Source organism: Macrotis lagotis, chromosome 4 (genome assembly GCF_037893015.1).
Source record: "Macrotis lagotis isolate mMagLag1 chromosome 4, bilby.v1.9.chrom.fasta, whole genome shotgun sequence".
In the NCBI taxonomy this organism is placed as follows: Eukaryota; Metazoa; Chordata; class Mammalia; order Peramelemorphia; family Peramelidae; genus Macrotis; species Macrotis lagotis.
This window is the reverse complement of record NC_133661.1, coordinates 262,826,208-262,851,005: the sequence shown is the minus strand read 5'-3', so window position 1 is coordinate 262,851,005 and position 24,798 is coordinate 262,826,208. Positions and strand designations below refer to the sequence as shown.

Genomic DNA, 24,798 nt, shown 5'->3' with positions numbered 1-24,798 from the left:
TGCAGTAGAACAGACGTATCTTTTAAAAAAATAAGTAGTCTATATCTAAAATCACTCTTATTTGCAATGGAGAAAAATGAGAATCCTTTCCAATAAACTTGGGGGTGAAATAAGGATGCCTACTTGTCACCATTTCTTTTTGACATGGTACTAGAAATGCTGGCTATAACAAGACAAAAAAACAAAATTGAGAGAACAATTATAAGTAAAGAAGAAACAAAAAATGATCAGTTTCTCAATTAGCTATTTTGGCTGCCCATTCCACTGTTTGCTCATATTTAGTTTGCTGTCCACTATAATGCTTGGACCTTCTATAGAATGGTTATTTTTTTAAAACTTTTTTTTTAGTTTTTTTTCAAGTAAATGGAGTTAAGGGGCTTGCCCAAGGCCACACAGCTAGGCAATCATTAAGTGTCTGAGGCCGGATCTGAACTCAGGTGCTCCTGATTCCAGGGTCAGTGCTCTATCCACTGCACCACCTAGCTGCCCTGAATGGTTATTTTTTAATACCTCCATTTTGCACTCAAGAGATTGATTCTTTTTTTTTTTTTACCCAAGTCTATTTCATTTGTCCGTACTGAATTTCCTCTTATTAGATTCAGTCTAATGCTCTAGCTTGGCAAGATTCTTTTGGATCCAGACTCTGTCATCCAATATTAGTAATCCTTCCTAGATTTGGTTTTTACAAATTTTATGAGCATGCTCTCTATGACTTTATCTAAGTAACTGCTAAATGTTAAAAAGAACAAGTCAAATCAAAGATCCCTGGGATCTTCCACTGGAACACTGAAACATTAATGACTATAAATCTAGCCATCTGACCAGTCTTGAACACAAACAATTGCATTTTACATACATATATATATATCCCACATCTCTTCATCTTCTCAAGAAAAGCATGAGGCAAAAAACTTTTTATGTATTGTCTTTCCCAAATATTATTTTGCTTTTCTATTCTTACCTCCATTAGTACTTGGGACAGTGAATGACATATAAGTTAGCTTAATAAAAGTTAATTCATTGTAGAAAACCTAGGTAAACTATATATATATATATATAGATTTTTCTCCTTAACTATAAATTTAGTAATCCTACCAATTTTAGCACAATTTTTTTGCAATGAATGAACTTTTATTAAAATTTACTATGTACCACTATATAACAAATACCATTATGTATGCACTGTGATATGGATAGAAAATTCAGCTAGTCCTTTTCCTTTTCCTTCCTTTCTTTTGGTTTTTGCAAGGCAATGGGGTTAAGTGACTTGTGCAAGGTCACACAGCTAGGCAATTATTAAGTGTGTGAAGCTGGATTTTAACTCAGGTACTTCTGATTCCTGGGTCCATGCTCTATTCAGTGCACCTCCTAGCTGCCAAATTTAACTAGTCTTGCTTAATCTTTGATGAAGTCACGCTGACTCTTTGTAAACATCTCTGTCCTTCTTAGAATGCTGGCTAACCATTAAAGGCTAATTTTTTCTTTCAGGAATCAAAGTCAAACTTGAAGGCCTATAATTTAAAGACTGTCCTATTCCCTTTTGTGAAAGTTGGTACTTTTCCTTCTCCAATCTTGTGATCCCTACAGCAATTTTCATTATTAGCAATCACATCTGAAAGTTCTTTTAATAAAAAGGATGCAGTTCAAATGGGTTAAATAAATTCATCAAGAGCAACTTCCTTATTATATTTCTCTCCAAATATACCTTCTTCTGTTGAGGTTACATTTTTGCAATCTTGTCACTTTTTTCTTGTCTCCTCACTCCTGCAGCACACTGAGTCAGTTATCAAATCTTGTCATTTCTATCATTACAAAATTACTCTTATCTGTCCCTAAATTTCTATTTATACAGCCACTGCTCTAATACAGGTCTTCATTACTTCTAGCCTCAACTATTTTAATAGATCCTTCTTGGTCTTCCTTTATCTAGCACTTTTCTCTCTCTAATATATGTTCACACAAGTGCCCGATGTCTTTATTCAATAAACTGAAAATGCCTCTAAATATAAATTCTTCTTTCTAGCTTTTAAAGTACTTTCCACCTGGCCCCAAACTACTTTTTCAGGCCAATTACACTTTGCTCCACTTTAGTTACTCCTTGGTCCAGACAAACTGGTCTTCTCATTCTTTATGTACATCTCCCATCTTTTTATATTTTTGCCCTGATTTTCTCCTCATGCCTGGAATCCATTCCCACTTCACTTTCTTCTTGTAGATTCCTGTTTTCTTCAAATTTATGCTGTGATGCCAACTTCTATGTGAAGACTTTCTTGAGTCACCCTTTACCATAAGCTGTGAGAGCTTTCCCAACAAATAAATCTACTCTGCATATACTTTGAAGGGATTTATTTACACACATACATACATATTGTCTACCCAATGAAATAGAAGCTCCTTATGTGCAGGCACGCTTTCATTTTTGTCACTGAATCCTACCACCTTTAAGATTGCCTGGCACATAGAAGGGTTGAAAGATGACCATCTCTACTCCAACTCTCACTCAAAAGAATCCACATGATGGCCAAAAGACAAGTCATTTCCTACTCCTTCCCATCGTAGCTCTCCCCACAACTTTTCTTTTTCTTCTAACTTAGAAGCTCACATCAGTGTTGTTAAAAACTGAAGGCTAAAAAAACTCTTTACTTGTGTTAAAAATACATATGTATATGAAAAAAAAATATATATATATACATACACACACACACACACACACACACACACACACAAGTTCAGCACTACTATCATGCAGCTCAATAAACAGAATTTATTACTTTTGTATTTCTTTCCCCTTAATAATTTTTAATACTTCTTTCTGGAAAATGTTTCTGATTTTTCAAAGAATTTTGCAGTAAGAATGCAATTTTACTAAGCAACTTGCCTCCAAAGCTAATATGATGTTCTCAAATCAGACAATTCTCTCTACCCCTAAATGACCTTCTATGTAGAAATGTCTATTTACTCTGCATGAAGGTAAATATATCATCTTTTGCTCTTGTATTGAAGGATAATCAAATACCTTACAGCTTCTAGCCTATGATAACCCAGATGTTTCCAAAGATTTTGCAAAAGAAAATTCTTGCCAACCTAAATACATAACAATCCTATTGTAAGTGATCAATGAATATCATAAAGACCTCAAATTGATATTTTGAATGGGGTGGAAAATATTAGTAGAAAGAGGCTTACCAGAATCTGAAAAATATACTGGAAAGTAGTTTTTCTTTTTTAAATTTATAAATAAATTCCTACTTTTTAATATTTCCCAATACTTCATTTTTGTTTAGTACAGTGATATCACACTAGTTTAATATTTTAAAGTTTATAATTTTCGAATCTTTTTTAACCTTCCAATATTAAAGTAAAGGACCCAAGTCTAACCAAAGACAGGATTGGTCAAATGACAGAATGTCTAGTTCCAAACTGAGACAAATTTTTTAAAAAAAGAGGCATGCATTAAGTTATTAAAAATCAAATTTACCAATAAAAGTCTGATTCCTGTGTCCAGGCTTCTGTTCCACCACAAGTCTTTATTGAATACAAGTAACTGCATCAATGATACAACTACCATTTCCAATAATGCATTTTCTGTATTCTGCCATACCTGTAGTAAATATATTGTCAATTTTTGATGTATTTTAAATTTTTAATTAATTAAATTAATAATTTTTAATTCTAAGCAAAATTAAATTCCCCTTGACTTCATTGGTTATACATATTTAGAGAAGCCAAACATTTCTTCAATATGGCAAAAGTAAAAATAGTTTAAAAGCACACAAAACCTACCATTCTAAAGGCTCTTGTGAATCCAATGCAAACAGAGACAGAGTGCAGTACTTGTAAAGAACTGTCAAGTGAAAGAAACGCGATCATAGCAAAAGGTGACACTGAAATAATAATGAACAAAAATTAAATTCTGCCATGGGTAAAGCCTTCTATCATAATTTAATTTGGTAAATTGAGATAATTACATAATTCAAATAACTGACTGAGAAAATATAAGAGTAAAACATTTATTTTAACTTAGGAACATAATATAAAATTCAGAAATTTAGTAGTATTTTGTTGAATTGGTTTTCCTACCTAGAGTTAGCAATATTCGTCTGACAACACCAACTTTTACAAGTCTCGTTTGCTTTTCCAAGAAGAGGGTCACAGTTCTTGTATCCTTTGGAAAGAAAGGATTTCGGAAAATTCCAAACACATAGACACTCTGAATTTCCCTAAGCAGCCATGTTACTATAAATAGAACCATCAAGATATAACTAATAATAGTTTGGGGGCTGGTTTTGGAAAAGGCTGAAAAACCAGCAAAGAAATGCAAAAGGCTACCTTCAATTAGTGCTAAAACTAGTAAAATGAAATAAAAAAGGCATTCCTGCCATCCAAGTTGTTTTTTTGAATTATTATGTAGAATCTTAGATTTGGTTGAAGCTCTCTGTCTGATTATGCCTTCAAGCATAGAATGACCAATCACACTTAGGTTAAGACTTAGTAAGAATCCAAATCCACTCATGAAAAGTACCACACCAACAGTGCTAGGAATGAAATAGGATGCTATAGATGTTCCAGCAGAAACAAGAAACATTACTATTAACCTGTAAAGAAAAGAAAAAAAAATTCTGTAACCATTGTTACAAGGGAAGGTTTGCGTTTATTTGGAAACAAATGTAATATAAAAGCAAAAGGCATTCATAAAATTCACTCCCCCCTCCAATTTACCTTAGATGGCTTGACATAGGTGAACCTCCAAGGCCAAACTCCAAAACCTGCTCCATTCCCCACAAAAAAAGTGCATCAGGCGGGGGCAGGGTCCCCAGTGCCCACATAAAAGGCAAAAATACAAATAAGATGTGCAAAATCTGATTGACTTGCTCTAGAGCTGGTAAATTAATTGTAAACCTAGAAGAAAGAAAATCAAAATTATACAACAGTAAGTTATTACATGGTATTACAGTAGAATCTAAGTTCTTTGAAAGTAGGAATAGTTTTAATTTATCTTTGTATCTCCAGTGCAGTACCTGGGAAGTAGTTAGCACATGATAAATATTGAGTTGAATTGAGTAGGAATTATCTATTCTAACCCTCTCGTTTAATAGAAGAGGACCCTCTTTGGTGAGGTTAGCTGATTTTCATAAGTTAATTATCCATCCAATAAACAATTTTTAAGGACCACTAAGTGCCTGGCACTATGCTAAGAACTGGGATACAAAAGGAGGCAAAGGACAGTTCCTTGAACTCAAGGAATTTACGAGCTAATACAGATCATAGAACCAGTAAACAGCAGAGCTAGAATTAGAACTCAGATTCTGACTTCCAATCTTCCAATGATCTTTTTCCTATACCATGGTGTATAATGAAGGATTTTTGCAGAAAAAGAAACCTACACAAAATAATTGTAGACAGTTTCCCAAATCTACACATACAGCCCAGTTCAAATATTTAAGAAGGATAACCAGTCCCAACATGAATTATTCATGAATGAAAACCTTAAAGTCAATTAACTGAGTTCAATTCAAAGGCAAAGATAACCTGTGCAAGAGATCCTCTAGCTCTAGTTTTCTAACAAATAAAGAAAATCATGAGCAAAGTTTTGAACACTTTGAATTCAAATGAATAAAATCAAGAAAATAAAAATTCAGATAACACCTTAATTATACTACACAGTAATATATCAGAAGAAAATGCATAAAAAGCAGGGCAGGTGTGTGTGTGTGTGTGTGTGTGTGTGTGTGTGTGTGTGTGTGTGTGTGTGAGAGAGAGAGAGAGAGAGAGAGAGAGAGAGAGAGAGAGCACGTGCGGTGAGAGAGAGCGCACCAGCCTGCAGGGAATAGAAAATTTCCTTTTAAGCAAAAGAAAGATGAATTTAGGGGTAACAGCAAAATGCTAAGTTCTTTATCAATAGTTTCTATAAGTGTAATGTTTAAGTTTTTGGGAGGTGTTCAATTTTTTAAAGGTAAACAAAAATTTTTAATATTTCTTTTTACAATTTTGAGATCAAATTTTCTCTCTTCCACCCTTCCCTTCTCAAAAAGGAAAGCAATTTGGTATAGATTATATAGGTACAGTAACTGGTGCTAACTTTTAAAATCAATTTCATTTAGTTCTTAGAAGAAAGCATGCTTTTAGCCATAAAAAGAAATCACATAATCAAAAACAAGTCAATGTTAAGACCTTAATTGTGTAGAAGAAAAAAAAAGTCTCACATTATCTTATTCAAAGCCATTCTACTTAAAAAAATTACATGGATGCACATACATTAACTCAAATCAAGGCATTATAATTTGTTTTTATTAAGATCAAAAGGAAAAAATACTCAATGATGGTATAGAAAGATAATCTTTACGTGTGGAAGCAGGGAGTCTACTGCAGAGAGAAATTCAGTTGTTTTGTAATTTGTATTTATAATGTCATCCTTTCCTTTTTTTAATTTGGAAAAATACTTATATTTCTTTTTATTTACTCAAGAAAATATTCCTGATAGTGTTTTACAAAGGGAAAAAATCTGTTAACTTTGTGGAAAAACAATCAAATCAAGTCATGTGAAGTGGAAAGAATATTAGACCTGGAATAAGGAGACTGGGCTCAGCCACTTACTGGCTGTTAGTTCTTGGTTAAGCCAATTAGGGGGCTCAGTTACTTCATCTGTAAAAAAGGGTAAAGAACATGTATTATCTATTTTATATTACTATAAAAAAAAGACTTTGTAAAACTTGATGAATATAAGCAAACCACTTAACTGGTACACTTCAGAAAAAAATTCACATATAGAATATTCACATACTAATGAAAAATGAACAGATTTATGTTTTGGCATTCTTTAAACAACTTAAGATGATAAAAAATTATATATGATGAATATACAGTACTTGTTTATGATGATTAAATAAGACTACAGGCAAAGTATTATTAAAAATAAAGCAATCACTTATTCATATCTTAAAAAGAGATGGGATACTGTTAGCTTTTCTATAATGTAATGTTAAGAGATAAAATGTTTCATTTCGTGATCGATCATCTGCCTCAGAAAACAACATTCATCTGAAGACAACAACTTATGTCTATATTTGAATCTTGACTGATAACTATCCTCATAAACATCATTTTTATGTTAATGTCCCTTAATTCTCCCTAATTAACTAAGCAAAAAATGAGCAACTTTAGGCAAATTTTTACTTTCTACTGACATTGATGTTTATGAGGGTGTTTATGACTTTCTTTTAATTTTTTTAAAGAAATATAGTAATTTTTCAGCAGTTTTTAAAAAATTATTTTAATAAAATGCACCTTTTCTATTAAAACTAGTCAGATTTTTAGCAAAGTCCATTTATTTTAATGTTAGTTCAAGAATAAATAAAATACAAAGGCATAAAGAATAGTAACCATGCAATATTTATACTTTCCCTTCACTAAATCTCTGTTGGGTGTTATCCAGGAAAGTGACCTTCCAAATGAAAATCAGGATCTATGTCATCAGGTTTGTAATTATCATTAAAACAGGGTATGGGTTATAGTGGAAGAAAAAAAACTATTCTGTAAATTATGATTTTGAAAAAACTTTAAAAAAGAAAGGAAAAACCCTTTATTTGTTAAGGAGGCACTTATAAAGCTATATATTGAAATTCCATTTCTCCATAGTACAATCTCTCTGATTACTCTAACTTTGTAAATCATACCACTAAAAAGGAGACTAACATAAAAACATGATTTTTTTCTAAAGTCATCAATAACACATGTTTTTGTCCTGGCACTAAAGCTCTATTTATATGTGTGTATGTGTGTGTGTGTGTGTGTGTGTGTGTGGTGTGTGTGTGTGTGTGTGTGTACACATATATATAAATACTATAGGCAGTCTTGTTCATAAATGTATAATTAGAATGACTATGTTAAAAATTGAAAGATACTAGGAATTGGTTTTTATTGACTAAAAATATATGTGTTTTTTATAATTCTATCTGGATACTAACCTGGAGAACAGAAAGCTGTAATCTATAGAAACAGAGAAATAAGGGGAGAACATGCAAAAATAAGTATAATTTAAGAAATTATCCATACATATTATAGGGAATAAAGTCCATTTTTCCTGTGTTACAGCTAATTTCATCAAAAGATTTATGTCTGGTTCTTTTATGAATTAGTGTTAGTACAGAGAGTTAGAGTAGCTACATTTTCAATTTTAAATCTCATCTATTTAAAAATGAAATTTATGTAAATACTATGCACAAAATTTTTTTAAAACATAAAAAGTAATTGGAGAGGATCACACAAGATGAGATGGATAATTTAGATTATTTAAAATTTGAAAGATTTTGCACCAAAAATTCTGATATAGCAAAAATTTGAAAGGAAATATAGTACCAGGAAACAAATCTTTTTAATATGTTTCTATGATAAAGGTCTATTTCCAAGATATATAGGGAACTAATTCAAATTTATGAGACTAAAAACTATATTCTACAAAAGATATAAAAGGAAAGGATATGAACAGGCAGTTTCAAAGAAATTCACATAAAATAGGCTTAAAATTACTAATAATCAAGAGAAATGCAAAGCACTTTTTACTCCAACTGGTAAAGATAACAAAAAAAAAAGGAAAATGACAAAGGCTGGAGGACATACAGAAAATCATGGTGCACTGTTGCTGAAGGTGTCATTATGTCCAGCCATTCTGGAAAGCAATTTAGAACTAAAGTGAGGAAATTACCAAACTCTGCAAACCATCTGAGCCAATTATGCCATTATTAGGCCTATACTGGAAATACAAGAAAGAAAAAAATAATCTCTATGGACACAAATATTTATAATAGCTTTCTTCATGGGAGACAAAAAATTGGAAACTACTGGGGTGACTTCCTATTGGGGAACTGTGCCACGAAAAATGAAGAAATTGACAAATTCAGAGGAAACTAGTAAGACTTTTAAAAACTGATATAGAGAAAATGAGCAGAATTAGAACAATACAATGTTCACAACATTGAGAAAATGCTGAAAGACTTCAGAAAACCCTGATCAATACAATGAAAAAATTTAAGTCCCATGCAGCAGTATTTAAGGGATTTTATTTTTAAATCTGCTCAATGGGAGCAAAGGGATGTATTAGGAGACAGATTTTTTTTTTTAGGTTTTTGCAAGGCAAATGGGATTAAGTGGCTTGCCTAAGGCCACACAGCTAGGTAATTATTAAGTGTCTGAGACTGGATTTGAACCCAGGTACTCCTGACTTCAGGGCCGGTGTTTTATCCACTGTGCCACCTAGCCACCTAGCTGCCCCAAGACAGATTTAAAAAAAAAAAAAACTCATCTGAAAAATAAAAATAAACAATTCCCACAAAAATAATTCATCATTTTATTTTAAAATGACATCATCTTATCTCTTAAAGATTTCAACCACCTCTTTGAAGTGAGTATAGAATTTGAATCAATAATTTAATTGATAAAAGAGTTTTTCCCTCTTTCTTCCATGATTACCTGGTTAACTACTTTAATTCTAGCAAATTACTCTGTGGAAGACTGATTTTTATACTTTTAAAACATTATTCTAAAATCTAATTTTATGGTCATATAAAAGTATTTGAATTATCATTAAAATTATTTTCCCTTTAGGAAAGTTACTTTACAATTTATACTATCTGCCTAAAGCAGGTAAAGGAATAAAGGAATTTATAAAATTTTTACCTGTGTGCAAGATCCACGGCAATAAAGAATATAATATAAAGAGGTCTCATGAGAGCAGTAAATTCATAAGTGTCAAGTGTTTGAAAAGCAGCAGTCTCAGTGGCTGTATTTACAATTAATGAATATTCTGCTATGCATAGAGTCACCCATCCAAAGATAAATATCAGAACAGTGCCTCCTATATTACCATATAATAAGGTTATTCTGTTGGGAAGCAGGTACCATGTTCCAAGTCCACAAATGACTCCAGCAAGTACAGAATGGAAAATCGTGTTAACCATATATTTCTTTCCTGGAATTATAAATTTGATTGTTTCAGCATCTGCACAACCTGAAGATTCATATTCATCTTCATCTGTCAAGGTATCTGGATTCAGAATTCGTTCTATAGTCACTGATTTCTTCTTTGCATATAAACTTGTCATTTGGATGACAAATGCAACAAAAAGCATTAATCCACCTGAAAGTGCTGCAGAATAATAGTCTTTCAGAATGTCTAATTGGTATAAGAGTGTTCCTATTCCTCCCAAAACCCATGGCATCAGAAAAAGAATTATTTGATTAATATATATGTGAGGAGGGGCGCAATAGCCTAATTTAAATCGAGGACCTCCAAGAATTGTTTGTGGAAAGCGCTTCAGAAAGAAGTCCTGCTTGTAATCATTCAGCAAAGGTACATCTGGACCCATTCTTTTCACTCAGAAATATTGTGAAAGTCTCATCTTTCCTCTTGTATGGAGTTCAATCTAAGAAGAAAAAAAAAAGAAAAATTTTAAAGTAAATAAAAATTTTATTGGCATTTTATTGGTAATATATAATTACTAATATATATCATTTCAGATTTTGCCAAAACTAGATAATTTAATATTTTGAAATCTTTCTTTTAAAAAACCTACAGTAGGGGTGGCTAGGTAGCGCAGTGGATAAAGCACCGGCTCTGGAGTCAGGAGTACCTGGGTTCAAATCCGGTCTCAGACACTTAATAATGACCTAGCTGTGTGGCCCTGGGCAAGCCACTTAACCCCATTGCCTAGCAAAAACTTAAAATAAAATAAAAAACCTACAGTAGATAGAGCATCAGCCCTGGAGTCAGGTGGACCTGAGTTCAAATCCTGCCTTAGACACTTAATAATTACCTAGTTGTGTGATCTTGAGCAAGTTACTTAATCCCACTGCCCTGCAAAAAACAACCCCCCCCCCAAAAAAAACCCTACAAATGTTCTCCTGGTGATGCTGTATGGTTGCAAATCTTGGAGTAGCATCCTGAAGAATCAGAGTGGTTTGTGACTCAAAGGGTGATGAAGAGAAGTACAGCAGATATAAGTCTGCTGCCACATATTTCTAGTGGGAAAAAATGGTGTGAAGGATATTAGAAAATGAAAGCTTTAAAAAGGAGGTGTGACATTCAGGTGGGGAGAGTTAGAGAGAAGGGCTGGACAGCCCAAGAATTACACTGAAATCCACAAAACATCAAAAGATCTAAAGGAAGGCCTCTCCCATGTTGGATGTATTCTCTATGGAAGCTCTATGGGACAACCCAGGCAACATCGAATAGGATAACAGATGTACATTAGATACAATATGTGTCAAAAAAAGAAAATAATTGCATTAATGAGATCTTTTGAGTCATTCAAATAACAAACCCCATATACTCATTAGAATTCCAACTATTCAACTCAAGTTTTCCAGTGACAATGTATTAGGCCTAAACTGGTCCTTTTTCTATTGTGATTTTTAAGTTGTTTTTTCCCTTCTTCAGAAAAATTCTTTATAGGGGAAGAGGGGCAGAAATTCTAAGGATTCATATGCTCTTAAAAGAGCTAGAGAGGGTCTTAGGGATCATCTAATCTAATTCCCTCATTGTATACATATATAATACACACACACACACACACACACACACACACACACACACTCAAGAATTAGAAATTAAATGAAGTTCTACTATTCCAAATGAAGTAGTTTGAACATTACCTCTATTATACAATGTATTCCCAGAAATGTCTAAATAAATTATATCATTTTAAACATAATAACTATAACATCACCTGGTTTGTATCTCAAAGAAAGGGAAAAAAGAGGAAAAAGTATCCATATGGGAATAAATATTTATAATATCTTTTTTTTCATGGGAGGCACAAAGTTGGAAACTGGAGCAGGAGAGTATTTTCTAACAATAGAAAAGTTAAACAATTGTGGTATATGAATGTAATGGGGTATCACTGTGCCATAAGAAATGATGAAATGGACAATTCAGAGGAAAGTCAGAAGACCTTTATGAACTGATTTATGAACTGATGCAGAACAAAGTGAGAAGAACTAAGAAAACAATTTATACAATAATATTATAGAAAACTGATCAAGGAAATGAAAAATCATGTGTTTAAAGGAATGCAAACAATAGGGGCGGCTAGGTGGCACAGTGGATAAAGCACCGGCCCTGGAGTCAGGAGTACCTGGGTTCAAATCCAGTCTCAGACACTTAATAATTACCTAGCTGTGTGGCCTTGGGCAAGCCCATTTGCCTTGCAAAAAAAAAAAAAGAAGGAATGAAAACAAACCACATTTCCTGGCCAAAATAATAAGTTTCAAATGTAGAAATAGATATATATTTTCAGGTAAGACTCATGTGAGAATTCATATTTTGTTGGTTTTTCAAAATGTATTCAATGGAGAAACATACAAAAGTAAATGAGCACAGAATTCTTGTGTTCAATGGACTCTAGAAACCTAGTTACTGGGATAAAGACTCACTATTTACAAAAACTGCTGGGAATACTGGAAAGTAAGCTGGCAGAAATTAGGTAGAAATCAAGATCTCACAAAATGTCATTTTGGATCTCTGGTTCATGACCAAATAAGAGAGAAAGGATCAAAGAAGATAAAATGAACAATTTTGATTGCATAAAATTAATTAATTTTAAGGTTTTTTTGCAAGCCAATGGGGTTAAGTGGTAATTATTAAGTATCTGAGGCCGGATTTGAACTCAGGTACTCCTGACTCCAGGGCTCTATCTACTGCGCCACCTAGCCACCCCAGATTACATAAAATTTAAAAGTTTTTGCACAAACAAAACCAAATCAGCTAAAATTAGAAGAAAAACAGGTAACTTGGAAAAATCAGTTTCTCTGATAAAGGTCTCACATTCAAACGGACCTGATTCAATTTATAGGAACAAAAGTCAATCCCCAAATGATAGTTAAAGAATATGAATAGACAGTTTTCAAAATAAGAAATCTAAACATCTATAGTACTATAGAAATGCTCAAAATCATTATTAAAAAGGTTTTTTTTTTAAGGTTTTTGCAAAGCAAATGGGGTTAAGTGGCTTGCCCAAGGCTACACAGCTAGGTAATTATTAAGTGTCTGAGAACGGATTTGAACCCCGGTACTCCTGACTCCAAGGCCGGTGCTTTATCCACTATGCCACCTAGCCGCCCCTATTAAAAAGATTTAAATCCACCCTAAGGTACTTTCTCCTACCTATCAAGACTGGTAAAGATGACAAAAAGAAAATGACAAATTTAGAGGGGCTTCAGGAAAAATAGGCACATTAATTAACTGTTGGGTTAATTATAAATTATTAGACCAGTCAGTCTAGAAAGGAATTTGGAACTATACCCTAGGAGCCATTAACCTGTGCACATCCTTTAATCTGGCGTTATTCATTATTGGACTTTTATACCCCTAAAATGACCAAAAAGCCCATACATGCAAAACTATACACCTGGAAATTAAGAGGATATCCATCTACTAAGAAATGGATAACTAAATTATGATATATAAATGTGAGGGAATATTACTGACCCATAAATGACAAAATGCACAATTCAGAGAAACTCAGAAAAAAAGATCTATATCAACTGATAAGTGATGAGCAGAAAAAGGCAATTTACATAATAAAAATATTATTAATAAAAAAATCTTCAGAGTTTTATCAATGTAATAACAAACCAGAATTTCAAAGATGCTGAAGCATGCTAACACTCTTGACAGAAGTGATGAACTTAAAATGCAGAGATACATTTTTGGAAATGGTCAATGAAAGAATGGCTTTGCTTCACTATGTACGGGGTTTTTTTCCTTTCCTTCTTTTATTGTTCGTTTGGATGAGGGGGGATTGAGAGAACCAAGAAAAAAAAAATCTGAAAAATACATGCTTGCTCATTGAAAAATAATTAGATTTAAAGAAATTTGGATAGGAATTAAGTTTTCACCACAAATTCTGACTGTGCTTTCTATACCCTTGACAATTGCTTTTTCTCCTCCCCCTCTAGTCATTCTTTCCTTTATTAATCTTCCTTCTATATCTGCCTTTTTAATGTAGTCTGAAAAACTTGTCTTTAGCTCTCTCTCTCTTTTTTTTCCTGCCTCTCTCTGCCTAAATTTTCTCAACTTAAAAGGGATCCTACTTTGCAGAATTGTTGGAGAGAACAAATGAAATATATAGTTCCTGGCATATTATTAGGCACTACACAATATTCCCTTCCCCTTCTCTTCTTCTGACAAAGAAAGACTATTAAAATTTTATGTGTGTTATGAATCTTTAAATGAATAAAACAAATTTATTTTACATTTATGGATTACAATGAAAAGGAATTATAATGAAATGATCATATTGAAGTATAGTTAAAAATATTGTTGAAAACCAAGTTTAGGGGCGGCTAGGTGGCGCAGTGGATAGAGCACCAGCCCTGGAGTCAGGAGTACCTGAGTTCAAATCTGGTCTCAGACACTTAATAAATTACCTAGCTGTGTGGCCTTGGGCAAGCCACTTAATCCCATTTGCCCTAAAAAAAAAAAAAAAAAAAAAGTTGTTTATAGACTCTAAGTTAAGAATTCCTGAAAGAGAAAAGAAGGTGTAGATCCAAACTTTAGGAAAAACCCATAATTAGGGGACATGATATGGATGAGGAGACAGAGAGAAGTAGTGAAATACAGGAGAACCAGAACAGGATCAAGAAAACCCACTAAGGGTGGTCAACAGTGTCAAAAAGAAATAGATTAAAAAAAGATGAAGAAATGAGAAAAAGACAAACAGATTTGGTAGTTCAATAATGAGGTCAGAAATTAGATTTCAGAGGGTTCTGAAGGAAAGAAGACTAAGTGGAGGCAACTCTATGTATAGAAAGTTTTCACAAGGGGAGAAGAGGTACAGGAGGGATAGTAGAATTTAGTGAAAAGTCTTTTAAAGGAAAGATCTTAGGCATATCTGAGCTCAACAGGCAAAGAACCAATAGATAGGAAGAGATTAAAGATTAGAGAGAAGAGATGGTTCAGTGGGGCTATTTGCTGGAGAAGACAGAAGGGGATCAGATTAATAGATGGAGGGGTTACCCTTGGCCAGAAGGCTACCTGGTTTTTTAATCAGAGACAAGGGAAGAAGAGGAAAGTATAGAGATGAAGAAAATGGAAGAAGAACTCACATAGAATACTCAACTTTATAAAACAAGAATCAAGGTCCTCAGTTATAAGAAAGGTTATAGGAGAAGGTGTAGAGAAGCTTTTGTGGAGGAAAGAAAGTTTGGAATAGTTTCTGTGGAGAGTGAAAGGAGAAGTCTATTTCTCCTGATAAAACTATCTCTCCACTTGGAAGGGAAGGGATTATTTCATTTATGGTATTTGTATCGTTAGTGTCTAGCACAGAGCCTAGCAAAGCAAACTCTTAATAAGTACTTAATGGTTTTTTTTCTTTAGTAAAACTTGCCAAGAGAAACTAGTACATAGCTATCTATATAATTCTTCTTCCTCTTTCTAACTTAAAAGACAATAGGAAAGACAGAGGAAATTATGAGTAAATATGGTATTTGATTTCTTGAGAACCTCACCACCCCATTAGGTGAAACAAGTTTGTAATCTCAGTGTAATCTGAAGTTCCTTACTCTCCTTCTCCCATATATCCAATCAGCTGCCAAATCTTGTTTTTATATCTACAAAATCTCTCATTCTCTCCTCTTCTCTCTATATTATACATTTAATCATTCAACAATTGTACACTGAGTGTCTATGCATTAAGGGCTATGAAGAATACAAAGAAGAGGAAGGTTTTTATATCTTTCCTTATAAAATTTAAAGTCTAGTAGGGTGATAAGACACCTACACAGATAATCATAATACAATGTAAAATGCTAAAATACTATAAAAAGGATGCAAAGTTTTATGATAGTTCAGAGGTGGCAAATATTACTTTTCACTATTCCTTAAGAAAACTTTAATTTATAGTTCTTCTAAAATTAATTCAAAAGATGAAACCAGAATCTAAGTGCTTTCTGTGGATTTTGTTTATGTTGAAAAACACTGGAGTACTGAATTCCTCAAGGAATAGAAAATATCTCCAAATGAAGCAAAGGATCAGTGAGAGAAATACCACTGAGGAATCACAAAACCTCAGGGGAAAAAAAAGTCACAACCAAGGACTATGTGATGAGTTCTAGAACTAAATCAGTATTTAGAAGACCATTCTTTGTAGAAACTAGAGTCCCTATCTAGGAGGCTCTTCAAACCCATTCAGGACTATAGCAGGGGAAAGGGCCAGGGCTCAAACTACACCACCTGAGACAGAGAATTGGTAGAGTTGGGCCCCTACCTAAAGTCCCAGTCCAGATCTATTTTGGAGGCAGTACACAAAGAGGAAGATCCTGGGCTTAGCCTCCCTATCCATGACCATGATCTCCATTTCAATGTTCAAGGCAAAGACAGTTGAAGTATATAAGCTAAGAAACTATTATCAACCTGTCTTGCTAGCTGCCCTACTCCAAGACCTGAGAAATCAGTGTGGTTTCCTTTATCTATTCATTCCCCTCCTGGGTCCAGCAGTAAGGAACTTGATTAACAACTCCAGCAAATTGCAGAAGAGATTCAAAAGAAATAGATATGGGACAGCCATTCCTAAGAAAGATCATTAAATCTTAAGAAAGCAGAAGAAAACTCTTAAGAAAATGGGTTGAGAATTCCAATAAAAAAATTCCAGAAAAAGAAAATAAGCCAGCAATAATGAAAAGTATGATAGCAGGGAGAAAAAAGTTTGAACTGGTCATCACAAGGACTCTGAGAGAAGGGAGAAATGTAATAAGGATCAAATTGAAATATGGGATTTGAGGAAAAACTTAAAAAAAGACAATGAACAAATGAGAAGTTAGAAAAATTAACCCAAGTAGTAGATAATTTAAAATAAAAGAAAATGAAAAAACTCAAAAAATCTAATGATACAACAACACTAGAATACAAATGAAAATGAGGTAGATTTACTACTTAAAAAATGGAACTGAAAAACAGGATATGGTGATTTAATTTAATAAACAATGAATTCTCTGAAATCTGGGGATAGTATTTTTTTGGGGAGGAACTGCCTAGGTAAAGTAAAAACAGAAAGAATCTCTAATGAAAGAAACCCAAAATTTAATACATTCAAAATTCTGATTGACAAATTCCTGAAAGTGATCAGGTCAAAGAAAAAAAATATTCTAAGCAGTCAGAAAAAAAAAGTATCAAAGAAACAGAGTGAGGTTCATACAAGATTATGTAGTGATTGCTATGAAGGAAAGGAAAACAAGGAATCAAATTTATTGAAAAGCAAAAAGAGAAACTTCTAAAACCAAGAATAATTTATCTGGCAAAACTAAGCATAACCCTTCAAGGAAAAATAAGAGTTTTTAATAACAATCAACACTACTGAGAAAATGAAAAAATCCTATTAAGACAAATTCAAGCAATATGAAAGGACTAAATGATGATAAAGTCTTTACATCTTAAAAGGTTGAAGAGACTATAGCTCTTCCAGTCCTCTTGAAGGACAAAAAAAGCTCAGACTGAGGATGTGTGTGTTTAAAAAGACAGGAAAAGGAGGGAAGAGGGAAGTTTTTAATTGGGGAGGGAGCAAGAATATCATTCATATTTGAGTCAGGCAAGGAAAGGTTGGGGGGAACAAAAAAGAATATAGTGTACAAATACAATAAAGTAAAAGGGGTGAGATTTAAAAGAAGAGGTAGAGTTGAAATGGAAATAGTCACAAGCAAACAGATGATTGGTAATCCATCCCCCAAAATATTCATAAAAAAAGAATTATTTATAATTTTATGTAAGTTTTTTTGTCCCTAATACAATAGCAATGATTAGTACACTATCTAAACTGAAAATAAAAAAATTAACCTGTAGTATTACCCTTGAGAAGAGTCATGGCTGGAATGAGAGAGATGATAGCGAAAAAGAGGAAGGGTTATTGCTTGGAAGGAGTATCTCCTTCCTTAAGAACATCAGGGATTTCAACATTGGGGTGTTCTCTTTTTTGCTACTTTCACAAAAAGTAGCCTTCACTTATTTTAAATTCTTTAGAATCACTTTCATGTTTTGACTCATTGATTTTTTTTTCTTTACTTTCGATTCTGAGTGAATTGGAGAGGGGAGTTTCTTGAAATAGGTAGACCAATTAGGAAGCTAGGCAATGAGCAAAGGAGATGACCATGAATAGTGAGAAGTTAGAAGGGGCTATCCATGAAGATAGTATTGAAGTAGAGATGGACAATGTGTATTGAGTGAGATTCCTTTGTTTGACATATGAAAGCAAAAAAAAAAAACCATTGCCCTAGTTGAATGTCATCCCTTCCCTAGTGGTTCAAGTCCAAACATGATGTTCATACTGAGAATTTTTCTTCTTCCTGCAAGACAAATTTTGGGAAAAAATTTCCTTAACCAGGTTACTAGTAAGCCAAGGTTCTACTGTATAGCCTTTCAATCAACTTTCCCCATTAAAAGAGTGTTTAGAAAGTATTAGCTCTTAATGTGACCAGCAATTCTTTTTCAACCAGATAACTACCAGCCTTTTAACACTAATCTCTGCTCTCTACAGATCAATACAATCAGTTACAATATTCCCCCATGTATAAGATTCACCTTAATTTTGGGGCTTGAAATTTGAAAAAATATATCCATAGAGTTAATGAACTTGTTTTATTCATCATGAAATTCAAGGACCTTCTGCTTATAACTTTCAGGCATCTTTTGGGCATGTAAGCATGCTTAGTCCATTCCATTTCATGAACCTGAAGCACCAGTTGTGGCTCCTTTGAAATCAGTCACTTCTTTTTCATCATCAGTTCTTCTGGCCTCCTGCTGACCCATCTTTCTAGACACAGGAATTCCACTTGCCCTTTGCACTTCAATCCATCTCTTCACTTCCCTTTCTAACTCAGGCCATTTGGCTGCCTTGCCTCTCATGGCTTTCTTCTGCCATGGTATTTTAAGTAGGGTTTCTTCCTGTAAACATTCTTGGATTGGTTTCTCAGTTGGAGGAGGACCAAACTAATGCTCAGCAGCACAATTTCCATTCACTTTTTGCAAACTGGATCTCTTTGAACTTGAATTCAGCATCATATAAAATTTTTTTCTGAGCCATTGCTGGGCAGAACATGGCAAAATATACCAATAACAAAGGCAAAACACTGAGTGCAAAGACAGCAAATTCAAAAAAAGCAGGAAATGCAAGTAAAAAAATCTACACCCACTGTATAAGATGCTCCCAGTTTTTAGACCCCAAATTTTCCAAAAAAGGGTGCATTGGGGTGACTAGGTGGTACAGTGGATAGAGCATCGGTCCTGGAGTCAGGAGGACCTGAGTTCAAATCCATCTCCAGACACTTAATAATTACCTACCTGTGTGACCTTTGGCAAGTCAATTAACTCCACTGCCTTCCCCCCCCCCCACAAAAGAGTTCATCTTATACATGGGGAAATGTGGTATTTGCTTATCCAGGGAAGAGTGGTGTCTAATGAGAACGAATTCATACCATTTTAAGCCTGAGGTGGCAGCAGAGAGCCGGAAGAGCTAACAAAAAGTTTCACCTTTCTCCCACTCTAGGGGAACTGAAGGGTAATAGCAACCATTGGAGCTTTTGGTGAATGACATCAAATCTCCCTAGTCAATCAGAAATCACTCAACTGAAACTTTCAGCAGATTGAGTCTAATTGGTGCATCGCTCTCTTTTTTTAAATTTTATTTTTCCTATCTACATATAAAGATAGTTTTCAACATTTCATTTTCTGTAAGATTTTGAGTTTGACCTTTTTTTTAACTTCCCTCCTTTTCCTTCCCCCCCAACTTGGCAGTAAGTAATCTGGTATAGATTATACATGAACAATTGTGTTATACATATTTCCATATTAGTCGTGTTGTGAAAGAAGAATCAGAACAAAAGGAGGGGAAAACCATGAGAAATGAAAAGCATAAAACAAATTTTTAAAAGTGAAGATAGTATGCTTTGGATTGCAATCAGATTCCATTGGTCTTTCTCTGGATGTGGATGGCATTTTCTATCACAAATCTTTTAGAACTGTCCTTGATCATTGAACTGCTGAGAAGAGCAAAGTCCATCATAGTTGATCATCACATAATGTTGTGTACAGTGTTCCCCTGGGTCTTACCTCACTCAGTATCAGTTCATATAAGTCTTTCCAGGTTTTTCTAAAATTCATCTGCTCATGAGTTCTTACAGAAAAAAGGTATTTCATTATATTCATATTTGTTTAATTATTTGTTTAACTATTTGTTTAACTATTTGAACATTTCAATTTCCAATTCTTTGTCACTACAAAAAAAATTTATAAATATTTTTGTACATATGAAACTTTCACCCTTTTTAGATCTCTTTGGGATACTAGTAGTGATATCTGGATCAAAGGTTATACACAATTTTATGGCTCTTTGGCCATAGTTCCAAATTGCTCTCCAGAAAAGTTAGATCAGGTCACAACTCCACCAACAGTGTACTATATCCTGCTTTTCTCACATCCCTTCCAACATTTATCAATTTTCTTTTTTGTCAAATTAGTCAATCTGATATGTGTATGGTGTGTACCTCAGAGTCGTTTTAATTTGCATTTCACTAATTAGTAGTTACTTGATATATTTTTATTTGAATATAATTAGTTTTAATTTCTTCACCTAAAACCTGCCTATTCATATCCTTTGACCATTTATCAGTTGGGAAACTATGTGTATATCTATATGTGCATTTGATTGAGTTCTCTATATATTTTAGAAATGAATCCTCTATTAGAAATACTAGCTGTGGGGGCAGCTAGATGGCGCAGTGGATAGAGCACCGACCCTGGAGTCAGGAGAACCTGAATTCAAATCCGGCCTCAGACACTTAATAATTACCTAGCTATGTGGCCTTGGGTAAGCTACTTAACTCCATGGCCTTGTAAAAACTTAAAAAAAAAAAAAAAAAAGAAATACTAGCTGTAAAAATTGTTTCTCAACTTTTTTCATTCCTTGGTTGTATTTGTTTTATTTGGGCCAAACCTTTTAAATTTGATATAATCAAAATTATCCATTTTGTATTTTATGATGATCCCTACTTCTTCTTTGATCATAAACTTCTCCCCTATCCCTAGATCTGGAGTTGTTTTCTTTTTCCATTTGGTCAATTGTGGGGTTTTTTTTGGTTTTGTTTTTCTTTTTTTTAATTTATTTATTCTTATTTTGTACAAATAATGTTTTTTATACATTACTAAAAAATTCTTCTTTAAGAGTAAACATAATACCCCATCCCCCAAGAAATTATAGACCCACATAAGCAATAAAGTAAAGGGGAGAGAAAAATTAAAATTATTAATAGCAATAAAATTATTATTATTATTATTATTGTTATTGTTGTTGTAGGTATGGCCAGGTGGTGCAGTGGATGGAGCACCGGCCCTGGAGCCAGGAGAACGTGAGCCCAAATCTGGCCCCAGACACTCAACAATCACCCAGCTGTGTGACTTCATGCAAGCCACCCCAACCCCATTGCCCTACAAAAACAAAAAAAGAACCAAAATAAAATAGTAATAATAATAATAATAATAGTAGGGGCAGCTGGGTGGCAGACAGATTATTGGTCCTTGAGCCAGGAGCACCCAGGTCTGAATCTGGCCTCAGACACCCAACAATCACCCAGTTGTGCGCCCCAGGCAGGCCACCCAGTCCCATTTGCCCTGCAACACCCCCCCCCCCAGAAAATAATAAAAATAAAAAAATGTGCTTCACTCTGTGTTCCAACACCACCAGCTCTGTTGCAGGTGGATCACATTCTTTAGGATAAGTCCATCACAAAAGTTACTTCCATATTTTCCCACTGTTGCCATTGCTGATCGCAACTCCCTCCTTTCCTATTTCTCCACTACCATGCACTATATTTTCTCTCTCCTTTCACTCTGACTCTGCTGTAGGGTAGCTGAGTGGCACAGCAGACAGATCCCCAGCCCTGGGGCCAAGAGGCCCCTGAGCCCACATACCACCCCTTACCCAGCCTCCACCTGTCCCTATGGTCCTGGACAGGCCATCCAATCCCAGCCCCTTGAAAGAAGTAAAAAAAGAAAATGTGTCATATCTGACCACTCTCCCCCCATGGTCCATCCTCTCCTCCATCACTCACCCCCCCCTTCCCCCTGTCCCCACCTCCTTCTTACTCCAGATGTCTATACTCCATTGAGTATATATACTGTTTCCTCTCCTAGCCACCTCTGATGAGAGTGAAGATTCCCTCATTCCCCCTTACCTCCCCCCCTTCCATATCATTGCAATAGCTCATTGTAATAAACAAAAATCTTATTATATGAAATATCTTGGCCTATTCCCCACTCCTTTTTCTTTCTCCCATTACATTTCCCTTTTTTATATTGACTCCATTTTTACACCACAATATATCTTCAAATTCAGTTTTCTCCTGTGCTTCATCTATAAAAGCTCCTTCTACCTGCTCTATTAAATGAGAAAGTTCATATGAGTATTATCAGTGTCATTTTTCTAATACAGGAATACATGCAGTTCATCATTAAGTCCCTCATATTTTCCTCTTCTCCACTCTCTATGCTTCACCTGAGTCCTGTATTTGAAGATCAAACCTTCTGTTCAGCTCTGGCCATCCCAACAGGAACATTTGAAATTCCTCTGGTTCATTGAAAGTCCATATTTTTCCCTGGAAGAGGACATTCAGTTTTGCTGGGTAGTTAATTCTCGGTTGCATTCTAAGCTCTTTTGCCTTCTGGAATATTATATTCCAAGCCCTACAAGCTTTTAATGTAGTTGCTGCTAAGTCCTATGTGAACGTGACTGAAGCTCCATGATATTTGAATTGTGTCCTTCTGGCTGCTTGTAATATTTTCTCTTTGACTTGGGAGTTCTGGAACTTGGCTATAATATTCCTGGGGTTTGTTTTATTTGGATCTCTTTCTCAGGGAGATCGGTGGATTCTCTCCATTTCTATTTTTTCCCTCTGCTTCTAGGATATCAGGACAATTTTCCTGCAGTAACTCTTTGAAAATGATGTCAAGGCTCTTTTCCTGATCATGACTTTCAGGTATTCCAATAATTTTTAAATTATCTTTCCTAAATCTGTTTTCCATATCTGTTGTTTTTTCAATGAGATGTTTCACATTTTCTCCTAATTTTTCATTCTTTTGGTTTTGAAGTATTGAGTCCTCATTTCTCAGAAAATCATCAATCTCCCTGAGTTCTATTCTTTGTCTGAAGAATTTGTTTTCCTCAGAGAGCTCTCTTATCTCCTTTTCCATCTGGTCAATTCTGCTTTTTAAAGCATTCTTTTCCTCAATAACTTTTTGAACTGTTTTATCCATTTGACCTAAGCTGGTTTTTAGTATGCTATTTTCTTCAGCATTTTTTTTTTGTATCTCCTTGACTAAGTTGCTGACTTCATTTTCATGTTTTTCCTGCATCTTTCTCATTTCTTTTCCCAGTTTTTCCTCTGTCTCCCTCACTTGATTTTCAAAGTCTTTTTTGAGCTCTGTCATGGCCTGAGCCCAATTTCTGTTTTTCTTGGAGTCTTTAGATACAGGAGCTTGTGTTTCCTCATCTTCAGATTGAGTGTTTTGATCCTTCTTGGGATCATGGGTGAAGTATTTCTCTATGGTGTTCCTCTTTTTTTCTCTGTTTACTCATTTCCCCAGCCTGTGCCTGGTTTTGGGGTGCTTCCTGAGCTTTTGGGACACCCCCACAAGGGTCTCAGTGTGTGAGGCTCTGTCCTCCCTCCTGGTCTGTGAATGACCTTATGTGCCCCGCCCCCTGCCACAGGGCTGAGGTGGGGGGGGGGCCCTGCTGTTCTATGGGGGGGCCTAGACTGTGCTCAGGATCTGAATGTGGTCAGAGACCCAGAGTCCTGTTCCAGAGGCAGACTGCAGTCTCCCTCTCTTCACTCTCCTCCCTAGGTTCAATGGGCTCATGCCCTGGGTCTCCTACTTACCAGCTCTGCCTGCTTCTGTTTCCTGGATCTGGGCTGTGGGGGCCAAGCTGCTTGCTGTGTGCCCTGAGGGCTGGGCTTCATGTGTGCGCGTGCTCTCTCTCTCTCTCTCTCTCTCTCTCTCTCTGGCAGAGGTCCCCAGCTGTTCCTCCAAGTTGTGCCTGATGCTCCCTGGGGTATAGGTCAGGAAACTGCCCCAGCTGCTGTGAGCCATGGCTCCAAGCGCCCTGAGGGCTGCTTCCAGGAGGCTGAAGTTCCTTTGCTCTGGCAGGCCGCCGCTCCAACCCAGTGGAGCCAAGCCTTTCCACTCTTTTCCAGGTTACCTTGGGTTGGAGAATTGCCGCACTGGATCCCTCTGTGGGTTCTGTCTCTCGAAAATGTAGAGTCCTTAGTTTATGAATTTTCCTCCACAGCAACTAAGAGAGGGTCCTCTCCTGTTGCCATCTTGGCTCTGCCTCCCCCCCATTGTGTTTTTAAAGGATGCTTTTCTTCAGTCAATTTTTGTGCTTTCTTTTCCAAGCTATTGCCTCTCTTTTGCATAACTTTCATTTCTTTTCCCAATTTTTCTACTTGATTTTTAAAAGCTTTTTTTTGACCTATTCCAAGAGGAAGCCCCTTTGGGACTTCACATGTAGACCTTTTCCACTGTCCTCTTCTGAGATAGTGTTGTGATCTTCCTTGTCACCATAGTAGCTTTCTATGGAGAAGGGTTTTTTTTTTCCATTTCTTACTCATTTTTTAGCCCAGTTCATGGTGTCTTAAGTGCTCACAGTGCACAATGTCCCAAACTTCTTGTGCTGGGGGCCAGGGACTTGCTCTCAGACTTTCTGTGCTGGGATCTCAAATGTTTTCAGCTTCCCTACTGCACTGGGGTTGCCCAGCCTAGTTCCA

The 24,798-nt window shown here is 35.1% G+C and overlaps 1 protein-coding gene across 1 annotated transcript in view; it reads right to left on the bottom strand.

Moving 5' to 3' along the window:
• The window catches only part of LOC141522466 (pecanex-like protein 4), a 165,986-nt gene that overhangs the window by 29,453 nt on the left and 111,735 nt on the right, over nt 1–24,798 (bottom strand). The window contains exons 2-6 of the mRNA XM_074235936.1: nt 9,673–10,418; nt 4,720–4,899; nt 4,081–4,595; nt 3,784–3,884; nt 3,479–3,601 (exon numbers count right to left, since the gene is read on the bottom strand). Coding sequence (XP_074092037.1) covers nt 3,479–3,601; nt 3,784–3,884; nt 4,081–4,595; nt 4,720–4,899; nt 9,673–10,361 — 1,608 coding nt within the window. The 5' untranslated portion in view covers nt 10,362–10,418. The remainder of the gene's footprint in view (nt 1–3,478; nt 3,602–3,783; nt 3,885–4,080; nt 4,596–4,719; nt 4,900–9,672; nt 10,419–24,798) is intronic.